The 19,050-nt window shown below is 38.7% G+C and overlaps 1 protein-coding gene across 1 annotated transcript in view; it reads right to left on the reverse strand.

Annotated features, from left to right (window-relative positions):
- Window positions 1-4,580: 4,580 nt before the first annotated feature.
- The window catches only part of itgb8 (integrin, beta 8), a 115,748-nt gene continuing 101,278 nt past the window's right edge, over window positions 4,581-19,050 (reverse strand). The window contains exons 12-14 of the mRNA XM_063043746.1: window positions 18,018-18,115; window positions 17,393-17,512; window positions 4,581-9,572 (exon numbers count right to left, since the gene is read on the reverse strand). Coding sequence (XP_062899816.1) covers window positions 9,361-9,572; window positions 17,393-17,512; window positions 18,018-18,115 — 430 coding nt within the window. The 3' untranslated portion in view covers window positions 4,581-9,360. The remainder of the gene's footprint in view (window positions 9,573-17,392; window positions 17,513-18,017; window positions 18,116-19,050) is intronic.

Consider the following 19,050-nt stretch of genomic DNA (forward strand, 5'->3'; position numbering starts at 1 on the left):
CACATTTAATGATTCTTTGAGGTAGTGATGACTACAAAGAGGTGGGTGGGTTCACTCTTTTCATCGATGCAAAATTAAGGCAGAGTGCTAACTAAGGAAAGCAGTTTAATACCAGGCCATACCAAGCCAACTAAAAAAATGGTGGCAATACCATCTATTTTGCACATACACACACTAGAACCAATGGCTTCATTCCCGTTCTGGAATAGCATTCTGTGTATCTCCCATTGGAAGTATGTTCACAGGATCCTAAAGGATGGGTTGCACCTGAATCCGAGGGGAACCAGCATAATTGAGGGCAGGTTTGCTGGTGCTGTTGGGGAAGGTTTAAACTAAGTTGATAGGGGAATGGGAGCTGGAGTGATAGGGCTGAGGTTGGAGCCATTGGTATACAAGTTGAGGCAGTGTTTAGTGAGACGGTGAGGGTGGACAAACAGATGAATTGGGCAAAATTACAGTCAGTGGAATGAGTCTAAGTGTAGTGGGGTGGGGGGAAGTAAAAACAATCATCCTGAATGCAGGATGAAGCTGTTTTATTGGAGAGCACTCAGTGTACGGAATAAGGTAGCTGATCTTGTAGCTCAATGAAAATCTAGCAAGTAAGACATTGTGGGCATCACTGAGATGTGGCTGAAAGAAGATTAGAAGGGGACACTAGCAGGGATTGTGGCTAGAGTTTCTGGAGGCCATTTAGAAGGTGCAGGATAGATATGAAGAAGAAATATTCGAAAGGGAGGATGAGGCAACCATGGATGAGAAGGGAAGCCAAAAACAGCATCAAAGCAAAAAAGAGGCATACAATATAGCAAATATTAATGTGAAAATAGAGGATTAGGAAGCTTTTAAAAACCAAGAGAAGGCAACTGTAACAAAAAAAAATCAGAAAAGACGAATTATGAAGGTAAGGAGCCAAAAATATCAAAGAGAATGTCAAATGTTCTTTCAGATAAATGAAGAGTAAAGGAGGAGTGAGAGTGGATATTGGACCTTGGAAAATGATGCTAGAGAGGTAGTAATGGGGGACAAAGAAATGGCAGATGAACTTTATAAGTATTTTGCATCAATCGTCACTGTGGAAGACATTAGCAGTACGCCAGAAATTCAAGGGTGCCTGAGGGCAGAAGTACAGTTGCTGTTACTAAGGAGAAGGTGCTTGGGAAGCTGAAAGGTCGGAAGGTAAATAGGTAATCTGGACCAGATGGACTACATCCCAGGGTTCTGAAGAGATTGTGGAGGCATTAGTAATGATCTTTCAAGAATCACAATATTCTGGAATGGTTTCGTTGCACTTCAAATTTGCAAATGTGACTCTTTAAGAAAGGAAGGAGGCTGAAGAAAGGAAATTATAGGCCTGCTAGTCTGATTTCTGTGCTTACGAAGATGTTGGAGTCCATTATTAAGGATGTTTCGGGATACTTGGAGGTTTATGCTATAGTAGGCCAATGCCAGCATAGTTTCCTTAAGGGGAAGTCTTGCCTAACAAATCTGTTGGAATACTTTGAGGAAAGAACAGGTAGGACAGACAAAGGAGAGTCAGGGGATGTTGGTTACTTGAATTTTGAGAAGGCCTTTTGCAAGTGCCACACATGAGGGTGCTTAACAAGATAAGAGCCCATGGTATTACAGGAAAGATACTAGCATGGATAGAAGATTGCTGATTGGCAGAAGACAAAGAGTTTGAGTAAAGGGGCCTATTCTGATTGGCTGCTGGTGCCACGGTGTTCTGCAGGGTTTGGAATTGGGACCACTTCACGCTATATATCACCAACTTGGATGATGGAGTTGATGGTTTTGTGCTCAGGTTTGCAGGCTATACAAAGATAGGTAGAGAGACAGGTAGAGTTGAGGAGGCAGGGAGTTCTTGGAAGGACCTTGAGAAATTAGGAGAATGAGTAAAGGGTCAGATGGAATATACTGTATGGAAGTGCGTGATCATGCGCTTTCGTAAAAGGAATAAAGGTGGTGGAAATGAAGGCAATGTAATATTAGCACTCATTTTGAGGGACTGGAATATAAGTGCAAGGATGTGACACTGAGGCTTTATAAGGTAGTCATCAGACCATACTTGGATATTGTGAGCAGGTTTGGACCAAAGATTTTCAGGCATTGGTGTGTGTGTGTATGTCGGGGGCGGGGGGTGTCCAGAGGAGATCTATGAGAATGATTCTGGAAATGCAATGATTAATATATGAGGAGTGTTTGATGGCTCTGGGCCCATACTTGCTTGAGTTTAGAAGAATGGGGGGTGTGGGGAATCTCATTGAAACATTGAATATTGAAAGGCCCAGACAGAGTGGATGTGGAGAAGATACTTCCTATAGTGGGTCAGTCTAGGACCAAAACACACAGCATCAGAATGGAGGGAAGTACATTTGGAAACCATATGATAAGAAACTTCTTTAGCCAGGTGTTAGTGAATCTATGGAATCCATTGCCACCGGATGACTGTGGAAGCTAGGTTTTGAGTATATTTAAATCAGCGGTTTATAGTTTCTTGATTAGTTGAAGCCTCAAAGGTCACAGTGAGAAGTAAGGAGAATGGGATTGAGAGGGATAGTATATCAGCCATGTTGGAATGGCCGAGCAGACTCAATGGGCTGAATGGCCTAATTCTGCAACTCTGTCTTATTATCTTGTGGTCTAATGGTCACATAAACAAAATAGCTATTAAAGACTGGATTAATTTTTCCTGTAACTAAACTTGCTGACAGTACAGAAAGGGAAGGAAAACAGTTATGAGGAGAACATATGATAAGTTGAGTGCTTGGGGAAAAATATGGCAGACGGAGTATAATATGAGGAAACAGAGCGTGAGCTTATCCACGCTGCTAGGAAGAACAGAACATAGCTTAAGTGTAAAAACTGCAGAATCCTGCTGTCCTCGTAAATGAAGCACATTGTTAGAATGCAGACCTAAGAATCAATTATGAAGATAAATGTAATGTTGGTCTTACTTGCAAAAGTGATAGAGTTGAAAAGTAACAATGTCTTATTACAATCGTGCAGGGCACTGATGAAACTATACGCAATGTACCACACATAGTTTGAATTTTTTCATTTAAATTTAAATATATTTGCATTGGAGGGAAATTGAAGAGAGTTCACCAACTTGATTTCTGGAACTGAAGCACAAAGCAGATTGGGCCCATACTTACTAGAAGATGAAATATGAAATTTATCAGCCTGCATAGAGCTGTTTCCTCTCAGTAAAATCTGGAACTAGGAGCATTAATTCGGAAAAGGCAGTTTTCCATTTAATGGAAGGGTAAGGAGTTTCCATGCACATGAGAATTATGGTGCAGGGAATTCGAGTCTAAGACAGATTTCTAGAAGACAAGGTGTCATGAAGTATGGGGAGCAGATGTGGATTAGAATAAAGAGCAAAATCAGATTGACATAATTGTATACAGTAAAATAGCCTTACCTTTTCCTATTATTAGATTCTCATGGTGTAGCCCAATTTAGCACATCGAGTATTTTTGAATAATCTTTATGAGCTACGTTAGACTTTGTAACATCAGAACAATGATTACAAAGGTGAGGGTGCCAGGGTAGTGTAGCGGTAGGGCGACAAGATTACAGCTTGAGGTATTCCAGAGTTTGGAGTTCAATTCCAACGCTGTCTGTAAGGAGTTTGGTCATTCTCCCCGTGAACCATATGCGTTTCTTTTCGGTGTTCCTGTTTCGCCCCACAGTCTAAAGATGTATGGGTTAGTAGGTTAATTGGTCATTGTAAATTTTCCTGTGATTAAACCAGGGTTAAATAGGTGGATTGCAGGTGGTGCACCTTGTTGGGCTAGAAGGGCCTGTTCTGTGCTTTATCTCTAAATAAATAAAATAAACAATGGTTTTTGTATATTAAAAGGAAGCATATTTAAAGACATAATTATAATCATGGAAGATGACTGCCTACTGTTCTTGCTACTTCACTCAATGAATAACGTCTCTGACAGTTAGCATGTGTTCTGATAAAATAGTGAGGTAAATGTTAATCAGACATTTCATAACTCTGAAAGAGATCCTAGGAGTAAAATGGCGTGGCAGATCATCACGAGGAATTTCAATGGCCTCAAACAAATGGGAAGCTCCTAGTGTGATTTTTGTCATATGCACGGGGGCAAAGTGCATCAGGATCCTGCTCATGCCATATTTCATAAACCATCATAGAAATCTGCCATATACAACTGGATGACTCAGATTCTCAAGCTATCACTGACGTTTCCTCCTGAAATGCAAATAGAAACATAGACATAGAACACCTACAGCACAATACAGGCCCTTCGGCCCACAAAGCTGTGCCGAACATGTCCTTACCTTTAGAAATGACCTAGGGTTCCCAGAGCCCTCCATATTTCTGAGCTCCATGTACCTGTCCAGGAGTCTCTTAAAATACCCTATCATATCCACCTCCACCAACGTCGCCCATTCCACACACTCACCACTCTGCATTAAAAAACCTACCCCCCCGACACCTCCTCTGTACCTGCTTCCAAGCACCTTAAACCTGTGCCCTCTCATGCTAGCCATGTCAGCCTTGGTAAAAAGCCTCTGACAAATGGTTAAAACATTTTGGTTTGCTGTCCATGCAACAAATGAAGTTTTATTCAACAGAACATTTGAAAACACTTACAAAAGCCATAATTTTGCCAAGTAATTACAGGAGAATATTTTGAAAGGAAAACAATGTTACAGTCTTAATAATTATTGTTTTTATTGTAAAAGTAGTCTCAACTATTTAGTATTGTAAGATATAACAACAGTAATCAAAGAAATTATTAAAAAAACATAACACTACAATATAATTTTAAAATGCTACAAATTTGTCAATATTCAGTGCTAGGTTTGTTGATTAAGCAACCAGACTGGTTTATTCGAAGTCTGCAATTTGTTGCAATGTTCGAGTTGAGTATTGGTCTGCAATGTTATTAAAAGAAGTCTTCAACTTCCGATTTTCTCAGCCCTGGTAGCATCACCATGTATAAATGAACCTGTAACTTTCCTGTGCATCAAAACTTATTTAGTAACAAAATAAGCATACAGCATTTTGTTTGGGGCCAGAGTACTTGGTATTGTGCTCATTTAGAAAAAAAAAAGATAGAGGAAATGACCTTTAGGGTAAGGAGGGCCAGGGTTAATGAGGAAGAACAGTCATAAGGATGACTTTTCTTACCCCAAAATTTCCATTGGTAGTAAGCTTTTAACTTGTAAACTGACCTGAAGAGTTTGGAGGCTTGCATACTTCAGTGAGCTGGGGAGCTATTATGGCAAAGCTCTCTATGCTTTGGCTCTTGGTAGGTTCACCCATGCCAAACAGGTCAAAGGGTAGAGGCCAGACTAAGAGTGGTCCACCAGTCCTCCAGGATTGGGGGTTCAGCTCAGGGCTAACAATCCTGACTGGTAAAACAAAACTATTATGGAAACATTAATGCAGAACCTTTCTACATCTGAGTTTGACAGAGTTCCTGAGTCTCCACCCAGAACTTGCATGATTGACAGTAGTGAAGAATGAGCTACTGACACAATGATGGAAGTCCTGAACAGCACCAAAGATGTAGGACCTTCATTACTGTTCTAAACGCCAGTGGTGTAACAGGCCGTAGAATTACCTGGAGTAAGCAACCAGTGTTGAACTTGATAATCTGTGACTGTATTTGGCAAGAACCTTTTAAGTAATGCCAAAGTAGGCCTCACATGTATTGAAATGTTTAACTAGTTCTGTCACTGAGCAATGTATGAATAGTTAAAAGTCACAGAGGCCACCATTGCACATGTTCCAGCAGAGGCTCTTGGATCACTCTAGAATTGAATTTCTAAGCAAAAACATACATTTTATGACAATAAAATGTTTCTAAAATGTTTATAATTGATGTGGTGTGAATGTCTAAAATAATTAGATAACCTGTTTAAGTAATTGGATTGCATTTGTGCTTTGTAACTTGGACATGAAAAATCAGATTACTTTTTTTTTAGAAATAATTTAGGACCATGTTGCATGGTGTTTATTTAGCTTATGATGTTTGAACAAAGAACCCTCATTAACTGATCATACTTCATCCATTTTAGACCTTCGATATCTCTATCAGAGGTTTGCAGAGAATCAATTAAATAGCCATTTGCAGCATTCAATGATTAATTAGCAGCAATTTTGAAGACAAATGCATCATCATTATGTGAGACTGCAAGAATAAACCACTTTGGTAATAACATGCTTAAACAACATATTAACACACAGTATGTTAACTATTGTCTTAGATTCTTTAAGAATATAACATTTTACAGACACCAAGTGTAAACCTAAAATTATCGCCTATAGAAAGAAATCAAAATAATTTACTGAAACTCAGATATTATATAATTATTTATTCTATGGATCAGAATTCATAATAAATAAGAGAAGTTTAGTTAATTGTTAGTGCAAGTTTTAGAGTTGGGGATTGACATTCTATTGCTATTTTATCATTTCAGTAATTAATGTGAGAAATTGTACCAGTTGCTGATTATGTTGTTTTCTAAAGTGCATAGTGTTAACCAATGCCTCTGGTAAGTTCAAGAATTTCTATTATGAAATAATTGGTTGTGTTATTGCAGGCCAAGCTATACCATTCAAATAAAAGTTGACCTGCAATTCTTTTCAATTGCTGTTGTACCATTTCAAAGATAGCAGTGGCATCATTGCACGTTTTAGAAATATGCAAGGTGACTAAGGAAATGAAAAGCTTGGGATATTTGTCATCCTTGAAATGGGTTGTGTTGATAGTAGGAAACACCAGTATGCAAACTACAGAGCTATAACAAAATAATTCTAATTTAATGCTTTCCTCATTTTGGTTAAAGAATGAAATATAATGTTAATGCTCACGGATATAATTCCACTTGAACCACCAAATCTGGGGTAATTCTAACACATGCAAAATAAGAGCACAAAGCATATATGAGAATTCAACCTCTGTACTCTTTGAGATGTTTATGAATATTATGTTAATTCAGATTCTAAATTGCTATTTTTTTTAAATGCCCCTTTAAATTAATATAATAGAAAATGTAACTTGGCTCAAATGCTCCTCTACCATTATGTTCCAGGGTTATAATTAAAAACAATAATGTGCTAACAACATGCACAGTAATGCTGGAAATAGATGGTCAGATAGGACAACTCACTTCAAGAAACCCAACAGCGGATATAAACAATTACGCAGTTTCATCTTTAAAACAACTGCCCTTGCTTTTGACCCTGTAAAACTTGGTTAACCTCACATAAATTATAAAGCTGAATGTTAATTTTATGACTGTCTCACAAACAGAATATCTCCAGTGCATTAAAAAGTACTTCACAGTTCTACAGCAAAAACATTACACAAAAAAACATGAAAGTTTGTTTATGCATACACACTTGTACATATAGCTACATGTAAATCAACAACACTATTGGTTATTAAATAAATATATTATTAGACTTAAGGCAAATACATTATGTGAGATTCTGCTTATAAGTAGATGATGAAGACTTAAAACTGAATTTGAAGATTTTTTTTGAGATCAATTGTATGGTTTTTGACTGAAAAGCAAAATCAAATAGGGTGCTTGATCCTCTGCAAACATTCTTCTGCTACTGTTGATAATTAAAATCAGCCCTTCTTTTGATTAAATTGATGTAAATGGTGAAATATTGGTAACTTTAGGAAAAGATTGGTTACCCATAAAAATCGCACAGGAATAGAGAAACTGAAGGTAAACAGGGGATGTTTTCATTACAATGAATAACATCTGACAGAAAGTAATAATAAGTGTGCACATCCTGGAAAACCTTGGATCATGCTTAGTTTCAAGGGTTGAGAGAGACTGTTGACTATAATTTTAAGGAACTTCTTCTAACAAAACATGGGCTTTGAAATCTGAAGCAAAGATGTAATGAGTAACCTCATCAGTGTTGTGAAGTGCCACATGGCTAATTTTAGCACAACCGGCTTATAAATAGGGTCCTACCATGGAAGTTCATATCCACTTTATTTCGGATAATCAGTATATACTTACTATACTTATTAAAAATACATCAGCAATTTCAAAATATTTAAAAACATAAATAGCAATTGAAAGTAAGTATAGATACTGATGATCAGAAATATAACTGAGAGTAAAAGAAGGTGAAATTGTTAATTAATGATCACAGTAGTTACTTTCTTGAGAATTATTTTCACAGATTGTATTTGGAACCAATTCAATATTGGTGATCATTTTGTAAATGTGTACTTTGTAGAAATCACAATAATATTTCTATTATTTCCAGGGATTTGCTTACAAGTATATTGCACAAAGACTGGTTCTTGGAGCCATAGTTCACATAAGTTACAGCATATTATCAAAGAAAAAGTTTTGAAGAAATGCTGGTATGTTCAGAATTATAGGATAACTCTCTTGTGGTCATTACTTACAATTTAATTCACATTTAATTTCCATTAGTTTGAGTCTGAATGAGATATAATTCATCTGAGGTTGCAGTAAAGTCAAAATATCAATTCATCACATGATATGTTATCTTGAAGACTAAATGCAATCTCGTGTTATATCTAGTATTCAGATACATGGAAGCAGTTCTCTCAGAAAAAAAATCTATTTCACAGTACTGAATTATAACAGAAAAAAGAAGCAAGTGAAGGTATTCATTTCTAATGGGAGGTAACTGAGATAGTATTTGTAAATAGTATAAAAAAGGAAAATGAAGAACGTGACTTAAAGTTAAGCTGTAATCTTAGAATGAATGAGTATAGGTCATAAATATATAGATAGATTGGTGCTAGGAAGTTTTGTTTATGGAGAGTAATCAAAATCTAGGGCTGAAATTTGGGCTATAGCAGAAAGCAACTAATAATTAATCGGCAACCCACTTTATACTTATCAAATAGATTTTCCAATTCTGCTGTTTTGTTTGCATTGGCAGCCAAGAATAATTTCTCTCTATGGCAGAGATTTCCTCATTCAATAAATCTGGCAGAGACCTTCAAATGTGAATGCAATAAGCGATGAATATTGTAGGCAGTTGACAATGCTGCCCTTCTGAATGGATCAGAGCAGAGACAATGCTCATTGCCTTCCACATTCTGATGATTTGAAATATATTAACCAGTTTGAGATCCTACACTATTCTTTAAAGTTTCTATTGTAATTTACTGTTCTGAATTACTTGTCATTTGTCAATGTATGCATGAAACTCTTCTGGTTTGTCATGCTTTAAAGATACAGTATTTGAACTAACTATAGATAACGAAGTTCCTTCCTTAAAAAGGGAAGTAAATTTACACCCTCAGTAGTATATATCAGCATATTTTCATCACAATAATTTACCAGAAACTATCTAAACACTTTTTAAACTTTCTGGCTACTTGTAAATCTGTAACCTATAAGTTCTACTTTTTGTGGAGGAGATACTTTGCAATTATTTCCAGGGTGAGTTGATTCATTTGAATTCCAGTGCATCATTATCTGCCTGATTACGATCACAATGATTAATCCTGTGATGACTGTACCAGCAGAAAAGATAAGAAATGTTGCAAGAACCTTGTGTCTAGAATAGTATTCTGGAAAACAATAATATTAATTAGAGTCCGGAGACAAATCTAAAAACAGAAATGCTTCACATTCAAATTTCACTTCAAATGTTGTGTAATTACTGTGCATGAATGTTCAAAAATATTTGAAATGATCAAAATTAATTTACTCTGTACTTATATTAAACAACTAATTTTACAGGTTACAACTTATAAATAAAATGAACTAAGTCTTCAGAACTGTTGTGTTTATAGATTGCTATGGTTGTAAATTCCACTCTTCTGAATTCAATACTATATAATTCAAATAATACATTAATTAAAATAAGTTGAAAATAAAATTCAGATAACTCAATCTTTTTTGAGTAAACTGTGACATCAAGTTAACAGCAGTAGTCTGTACTTCCCTTTCAGTTTGTTAAAGTTGCTTTTATGTTCACTAGCATTCATGTAGACCGTGTTGTGTTCGTTACTGAGGGATAGTGCAGAGCACACCAGGATGCCAGCATGCAGGATTCTCAGCTGAACTTTATTGATCCCTCCTTGTGCTGTATGTGAACTCCTCTCATGTGGGAGTGGCTAACTGAGTGGCATGGGAATAACGCTATTAGCTATTGCTACATCTCCTAGGTATGGACTTCTTGTCTATAGTATTGAAATTATATCACTGAAATTGAATGATTCAGTTCACTTCACCTATAGCATGTAACTTATGCTCCTTAAAATAAATATAAAAAAGAATTGCCAACATTATAACTATCTCTTTTTCTTCATTTTTAACAGTCTCTCTCACTTTATTTTCCTCCTTTTTCGCCAATTCTTTTTTTTAAAAGAATGGTCTCCTTTTGTGAAATGTTTTCAACATTAGAACTCTTTTTAAAAAGCACTAAATCTAATAGAGTCAGGGCAGATTGCCTGTGCACTCCACCAAAGCGAGAGGATTATCCTGCCTCTTTAGTCACTTCTCCTAAGCTATTAGGCTATGGCGTATATTTCTGTGGTGGGACAGATAAATGACCCGATCCATTATAAGTTCCTGGAAGTGTTAGAGAGGATGGAGATTCTTGAACAGATGTGTCCACCTCAGGTAAGTAGTACTCATCATAAGATCAGGCCACTCTAATACTTCCTCTACTTTTCGTGGACTTTGAAGGTACACACACGCATGCCTGTTCCTTCTGATTTCACCTTGTCATGTCCTATCACAAACGAACATGGTGCATGCTGATGGACTATTGTTTCTTCAGTGGATTGGTCTGAAACACAACAGTTTCACCACTCCTGAGCAGTGAGCAAAGATTTTGCTCTGTGTCTGAGTTCATGCATGCTCTTCATTTTCTCATGCTGTGTTGTTTCAAAAAATGTCTCACTTTGTCTAAGTCCAGTCAGTGAGGTTGGAGAAGAGAAGGAAGAACAGGCAGGCTTGTTCTCAGACTCCAACCCATTGACAGCTCTGCTGTACTGTAGCCATTCACAAGAGGTGTGGAGTGATAAGCTAGCAGTGCCTTGTAGGGGTCTTTAGCCTTCAGTAGGAGACTCTGAACAGTTTTCCCTGCTTTTTCCACTTCTCCATTTGCCTGTGGGTACTGTGGAATGCTTGTCTGGTGTTTGAGCTCATAGAGCCTAGCAAAGGCTTTGAATTCTGAGCCCCTGAAATGTGAACCATTGTCTAACACAAGTGTCATTGGTATTCGACGGTGAGTGAATACAGTTTTCAGCTGCTGAGGATCAGGACAACTTGGACACTTCTACATTCTGTAAGTGGTAATCCACAATGAGAAGATACTTGTCTCTTTTCAGCTCAAAAATGTCTGAGCCTGCAATTTGCAATGGAAAGGCAGGGAATTCTGTGGGGGACTGAAAGGATCAGAATGATTTTTGTGCAATTTCCTGCATGCTTCACATTGCTTTACATAATTTCCCAGGTGACCACACAGATTGCCTTGCTCTTAGGCAACATTGTTTGATGCCTTAATGCCCTTGGTGGATTTGACTGATGATTTCTCTGTGCATAGAAGCAGGAATGATGTCTGGAGCCCTTTGGCAGCAAACCATCAAGAAAGGTGAGTGTGTCTCTTTCAAACCAGAAAGGTCTGAGTTTGTGAACTCCTTTTGGATCAGCTGGCCATCCATGCTCACAGTATTCCATAACCTTGCTGCAGATTTGTTCCTTTTCCAACTCAGTGAGGATTTCATCCAGTTTACTCTGTAATGCAGGAAAGTTTTCAAGTACCTGAGCTAAGCAGATATTGGTATCTCCCATGAGGGTGGAATGAGCTACGGTCCACTCACTTTTGCGTGGCCTCTTTGATAGGGTCTGGTGTTGTGAAAGGTTTGCAGGGCACATGTTCAATTTCATATAAGTATCACATGAGCCTCATTCTGAATCTTTGCAAACACAGAGGTAAGTCATCCAAGTGTTTCAAGTTGAGGCTGACAAGTAGCTGGTCTGTTTCAAGTAGGAATTTAGTGACTATCAAGTAGCAGCTGAAGCGTTCACAAGCCCATACGAGAGCTAGCATCAGTGTCTCTTTTTTGATTTGGGTGTATGAGTAGGTACTGGCGGAAGTGCTTTTGATGCATGTTCCACCAGTTTACATACAACACTGCAGTATTGCATGAGCACTCCCCCAAGGCCAAAGGAAGAGGCAGTTGTTGAGACCTTGGTTGCTTTGTTTGGATCAAAGAATGCTAATATTCACGGAGAGATAAGCTCTGCTTTAAATGATGAAAATTACTTCTCCTGTAGTGCATACTAGGTCTAAGTGCTCTCTGAGCGAGGAAGTCCCGTGGTGGCCTTGTTTTTTCCATTAAATCTGGAATGAACTTTCCCAGCTGGTATACCATGCCAAGAAAACTGCAGATATCTGATACCTTTGTAGGTTGTTCCATGTTCCAAACTCCTGCCAATTTGTCTGAATCTGGTTGCACTCCTTACAGTGACAGTTGATGGCCTAAGAACTTCATCTCCATCTTTGCAAATTTGGTTTTATTTTTGTTCAGGGTGGTTCCAACTTGTTTCAGTTTCTCCAAGGCAGCTTTGTCACATTCCTCACCTGAGCCTCCAAAGATAAATATATCATCCATGTGATAGACTACTCCTTCCAGTCCCTTCAAAATTTGGTCCATCCTCATCCGAAAGAGTTCATGGGCTAATGGGGTGCCAAAAGTGAGTATCATGCATTATCATAGCATTATTCAATTTTATCAGATGAACACAGATCCTCACTCTGCCATCTGGCTTGGGAACAGGAATAATGCCAACACAGCAGTCAGTAGGTCCATTCACTCTAGTTACAATGTTAAGTGCTTCCATTCCCTCAATGTCAGCTTTGACTTTGTTTATCAATGGGACTGGTATACACGTTGCCGTGATCAGAGAGTAGGATGTCACTCCTGGCCTCAGTGGGATAAGGTACTCTTCTTTCAGTACACCCAAGCCTGTGAACAACACCAGATAATTGTCCTGCCACTGACACACTGTTTAGCAAATCCAACTTTGCGATTCTCAATGGCATATCATACCAGTAGTGGTGAGAATAGATTCTGAACAACATGAACATCCTCTTTTAACTGTTTCTCATTTTTACGGATGGGAGTAGAAAACATTCCTTTCACACTGAGCTTATGTTTCCCTGGCCCCATTAGCACTTTCCTTGCTGACTTAGCTCAATGCCTGTTTCCTTCACCAGTTTTGTAAACAAACATTCGGGGATGGCGGTGACATCTGCCCCGTGTCCATTTTGAAAGTCACTGTTTCATTTTGCAATTGAAACATGGTACACCAGTCTTGTCTATTTGAATCTAGAAACACAAGGAAAGCTCCCTCTTAATCTGAATCATGGTCTTTGACCTGAAGAACTGTCTGTGAGTGATACTGGCTTTTATAATAGCCGACTCTATTACACTGGTGCAAATTCACTTCTTTTTTCTGGACAGAGCTCTTTGACGTGGAATGGAGACTTGCCGCATTTCTGGAGTTGGACATTTTACCTGCTCTTTGTTTTACTTGTCTGTTTTGTTTGAGCTGAGCTCTACTGTCACCCCTTTCTGTTCATTCTGACTGCACCTTGTTGTACCTTCTTTTTATACTTTTTCTAGCTTCACCTCAGCATCATTTTTGTGCCTGAGTTCTGCCTGATGCTGACAAACCTCCTTACTCTGCTTGGACCATAGTTATAGCTTTCTCTATGGTGAGATTTACTTGCAAATGAAGTCAGCCTGACAATTTGATGTTGAATAGCCCAAAAACAATCCTGTCTCTAATGAGATTATCTCTCAGATTTTCATATAAGTAATTGTCTGACAGGACATGCAATTAAGTCATTTACACTTTCATTTGGTTCCAGTTCTCTGGAGTTGAATGTTGCCCTCTCATATATCATATTTCATTGTCCTGTGAAATATTCTTTGAATTTGTCCTGGACTATTTTGTACTCCTTTTTCTGAGCATCTGTCAGTCCCAATCTACCCATCTGCTTTGTCAGCCATGCAGTATATCAGTGTGCTTACTTGATGCTCCTCTGAAGCCTGAGTTAGATTGCTTGCAACCCTAACTCTCTCAAAGCATCTGGGCCATCTTTCAAAGTCCCCTGGTTTAGAGAAATGAAATATATTGGTGGGAGGGGGGTGGGGGAAGAGCTTTATTAAGTAAGTAGATATTTGCATAATTTTCCTGTTCTTTTGCTTATTTAGTATTTTATTTATTTGGACTACAAAAGTCTTCTTTTAGACTATGACTGACTTCTCTTCTGTGTCTGTGTCTCTGTGCACTACCCCAGGCTAGTGGCCCACAGATTATTACAATGTATTCACTTTTGTGTCTAGCTTGAAAGTGTTGCCTAGCAATCCTCACCCTTTCTCAGCTCATGCCTCATGGTGCACAGCATACAGTCAGCAAGCTAACATTGGCAGTTTAGGTTGATAAGTCTCTGGATATTTTTCATAGATATGTGCAAACAAAAATAGTCGTACTGTAAATTATTTTTCGTTGGGGATCTTACTTAGTCTGTGGCACCAATTCTGACACCATGTTTTGTTCATGGTTGAATTCTGCCTGCTGGCACTCCACACAAGTTGCAGTCATTTCACACACACCCTTTCTGAGGCCATGCCGAATAAACATTATTCCAACCAGTTTCTGTGAGGCCTTCCAGCCCAGATACGAGGTCAGGTATGGAATCAAAAACAGTCCGCCTCTACTTTACGGGCACAATGGGCTGAGGGTGACTGGTTAAGACATTGTACAGGAGAGAAAGCCCAGCTTTCCTGAACTTAAAGTCAGCCAACCGCAGTCCATGACTGCTGTTCGGTACGCCTGGACCTCTGGGTCAGTAACTTGGTCGACTGCCATGCCAGCATAGTCAACCCGTATGGGTGTAGACTCAATGCCTGGCCATGAGAAGCAATCGGCCACAGCATTATTTTTCCCCTTGATACGTTGTATATCAGTTTTGAACTTGGATATGTAGGCCACATGGCAGTTTTGCCAGGTAGACCATGGGTCTGATATTTTGGCCATCGCATGCACGAGGGGTCTCTGGTCAATGAATGTTGTGAAATGGTGACCCTCTGGAAGAAAATGAAAATGGCGGACAGCCAGATAGAGACTGAGGAGTTCACAGTCAAACTTGCTGTACTTCCTTTTGGGGGAACGGACCTGCTGGCTAAAGAAGGCAAGTGGCTGCCACCCAGCTCCAACCAACTGTTCGTGCACAGTATCCACAGCATAGTCCGAGGCATCAATAGTAATGGCTATGGGTGCATTGGAGAGTGGGCGCACCAGTAGGGTTGCATTGGAAAGTGCTCTTTGAAATCAACAAATGTCCTGGTCATGTCTGCTGACCAGTCAAGCAAGTGATTAGGGGTATTGCCTTTAAGTGCACTATATAAGGGGAGCATAAGTTCAGTAGCTCATGGATTAAAAGGGTGATAGAAATTCACCATGCCTAAAATCTCCTGTAGTTTTTTGGTAGTATGGGGCAGTAGGAAATCAATAATAGTGGCTACCTTTGGTGGAAGGGGTTTCGCACCTTCTGTGAAGATGTGATGGCAGAGAAGGTCAATGGTTGACTACCCAGACTGACACATAACAGGGTTAGTAATCAACCCACATTGGCTTAAGCATTCGAAAAGTGTGCAGAGATGACATACGTGTTTGGATTTGGATGCACTAGTGACAAGTATGCCGTCCAGGTAAACAGAAAGAAATCCAAAACCTAAACACAAAAGTGCGCTAAAAATCTTTACGTAACGATGTCATCATGTCAGACCAGCCTCATAAAATGAAATGCCAACTCAGAGTCGGTGGTTATGAATTCTATACATTTCTCCCATTTATGTTACCCTACAACACATCTATCACCCTGCTTCCTGTAAGTCATCATTTCACTTTTTTGAGTATTACTCATCTCAATGTAATTTGTTGCAGTGATGGAACCTTCCTCTTCGATACCATTCAAATTTCCTCTTTCCTCCTGAAATTGGGCTTCCCCTCCACAATAGCAGATGGAGATCTCAACCACATTTCCTCAATTTTCTACATGACTGCTCTCATCCCCTCTATACGGGGATAGAACAAAGAGTTTCCTGTCTATTCCTATTCCACTCCACCTGCTGTTGCTTTGAAAGCATTATCCTTTGCAGGTTCTGCTCGCTCCAACATGATTGCCACTCCCCAACCCCCAACCATCCCCTTCTGCATTTCACGGAGGCTGCTCACTTCATGACTTTTCAATTACACCCTCCACTCGTCTTGTGGCACCTTTCCAAGCAACCCGAGATGCAATACTGTCCATTCACCTTTTCCTATCCCAGGATCCAAGGGCCAAACAATCATTCCTGATGAAGTAGTGACTAACTTGCACATTTTCAAATTCACTTGGTGTTCACACGGTGGCTTCCTCTACACCAGGGAGACTCCAGGTTGAATGGTTACTTTGCAGAGCACCAATTCTCAATCCATGGGATGATCCTTAGCTTCCCATTGCAAATTACTTCAGACTCAATTCCACTTCCATTCCAACATGTCTGCTTGCAACCTCTTCCACTGCCTTAGTGGTTACAATTAAATTAGAGGAACAATATCTTATATGCCATCTGCATATTTTCAAACTTTCAGAACGAACATGGAATTTCCAGCATCAGGTAAGCTGCTCTCTCATTATTTTCCCTATCATATTTATGTTTCTTTCTCCTCATGTTTCTTACTAATGATCAGTCCTCATGTTCCTTATCAGATCTGCCTTAACCGATCGCCGTATGCTTTATTTACCAAACAGCTCATGCCTCTCCCAGCTTTGCCTTGAAAACAGTGAACCCTCCCCTCTTCCTCCAGCTTTGAGAAAGGATCACTGACCTGAAACGTTAACCAGTTTCCCTTCCCACAGACGGTGGGTGCTTGAGTGACTCAGTTCTTCCAACAATTTTGTTTTTGTTTGGATTGTTGCTGGTTTGTTTCCCTGACGTTTGAATGCTAAGGAGGACTTAGCCCACTCAAAAAAAAAGTTGAGTGTGTGCAAGTGGTCCTGTGAGGTGACACATCGCAGATATCATAATCCTCCACATATTCCATTCTTCTTCGGCTGTGATAAATAGTCATTCCTTGTTTTTTTTTTGCTAACGTATCTTTCTAAACACAGCATCTGCCATTTGATATGGATATTGATTTGGACATGGCAAGCAATATGCACTGTTTCTGTGCTGGATGATTCTATAACTTGAAATAATTCAAAAATCTAAACAAAATATTATTAAAAGTAATTAAAGGTAATTAAAGAATTTCCTATGAGAAACTGACTAGAAACTCAAGTTTTGAGTAATGCCCTTACTCAATTATATTAGAGACTCACCTGGGCCTTTCAGTACATAAAGAAGTTCTTTCTCAGTGCTTGTTGTGACCATTTTAAATTTGTATAACAATTTATCGCTTTCTTGAAAGACACAGTATTGTGATTTTTCTTCCTCAGATTCTGATAATGGAATATAAAATAATAACATAATTAGCAAAACAGGGTTTTGATAGTCTTTCACTGAATGTTCTTCATATTACTTAACTGAAGACAGAAGCACTGAGATTAATGGCATAGGACTCTAATGTGTTTTTCCAAGTTTTCATCAAGTGATTCAAAAAATGTCTACTTTTTTGGTGTACTGTGAGGCAGAATTTTGCCCTCAGTTGCATGACGAAACATGTTATAACGTAATTATGTGTACACCTGAAATTCAGTTTCAGTGAAGTCAATAATCAGAATGATTCATAGGATAAACCAAATGATATTGAATGACTAACCATTATAGAACTTAACCGGCCACGAATCAATGGAGATGCATTGTATAATTTAAGAAGATGAATGGTGAGTGATCTAATATTGTCAATTTTTCATCTTTATTAAGAATGAAAGTCTTGCTCATTGCTTTCTTCTTTTCATTACCACATACATTACAAAATACCAAACTACAAAAAGCAACATATACCTGAAATCTGGTCCACTACCATCATTTGAGAACATGAGGCGCTGCAATTGGCAGGATATACTGCCCAGTAGTTTAATACATGGCACTGTACACACTTCCTAGAACGGAGAAGTTAAAAAGGAATACAAATGTAAATATACACAGTTAGACAGTATACTTATGACTATATGCAAGCTCTTCAGCCATAGCAAGAATCAAACAATATTGTTCACCAACTATATGGAGTGTATTAGATACTTTATACGATTTAAACAGCTCTCTTGACTCTCATTTCTGGGCAACAAAGACAATAAGGATCCATTGTGGATTTCATGTAATATACATTTGTGTAACTACATTCATAAATGGAGCTTCTTTCATTGAAGAAGGGTCTCTGATCTGTTTCTTGACTCACACACACTGCCACAGCAACTGAGTGTTCCAGCATTTTCCGTGTTTATTTTAAATTTCCAGGAACTGTAGTTTTTGTTCTTCCTTCTTTAGCGTGATTGCTCCAGACATAAAGCATCTGTAAAATTGGGTTTAGAGTCCACTTTCTGGCCCTTTTCTGAAATTGTTTTGCAATGAGTCTGTTTTGCTTGGGATTCTTCAGTTGATGCTGCAGTGACACCATCTAAGAATGGAATTATTGAATAGAAATCTAGAATTGCCTTCCCTGAAGCTGCAGGTGTGGCATCAACTGAAATTTACAAAACAAAATTTGCTATTTTACTTTGTTGTGCAAAGTAATCAAAAGATATGGAGCAATGGTGAATAATTAGGAGTTCAGCCATGACCACAAAAAATAATTCATCGGAAAATGGTTGTTTTACATTTATTTGGAGATAAAGCGTGGGATAGGCCTTTCTGGCTCAACGAGCCGCATCGCCAGCAACCCACCTATTTAACACTAGCCTAATCACAGGACAATTTACAATGACCTATGAACCAGTAAATATTTGGACTGTGGGAGGAAACTGGAGCACCTGGAGGAAGGAACGTGTCACTTATAGAGGACACTAGAAATGAAATCTAAATTCTGAGCTGTAATAGC

Source organism: Mobula hypostoma, chromosome 3, assembly GCF_963921235.1.
Source record: "Mobula hypostoma chromosome 3, sMobHyp1.1, whole genome shotgun sequence".
In the NCBI taxonomy this organism is placed as follows: Eukaryota; Metazoa; Chordata; class Chondrichthyes; order Myliobatiformes; family Myliobatidae; genus Mobula; species Mobula hypostoma.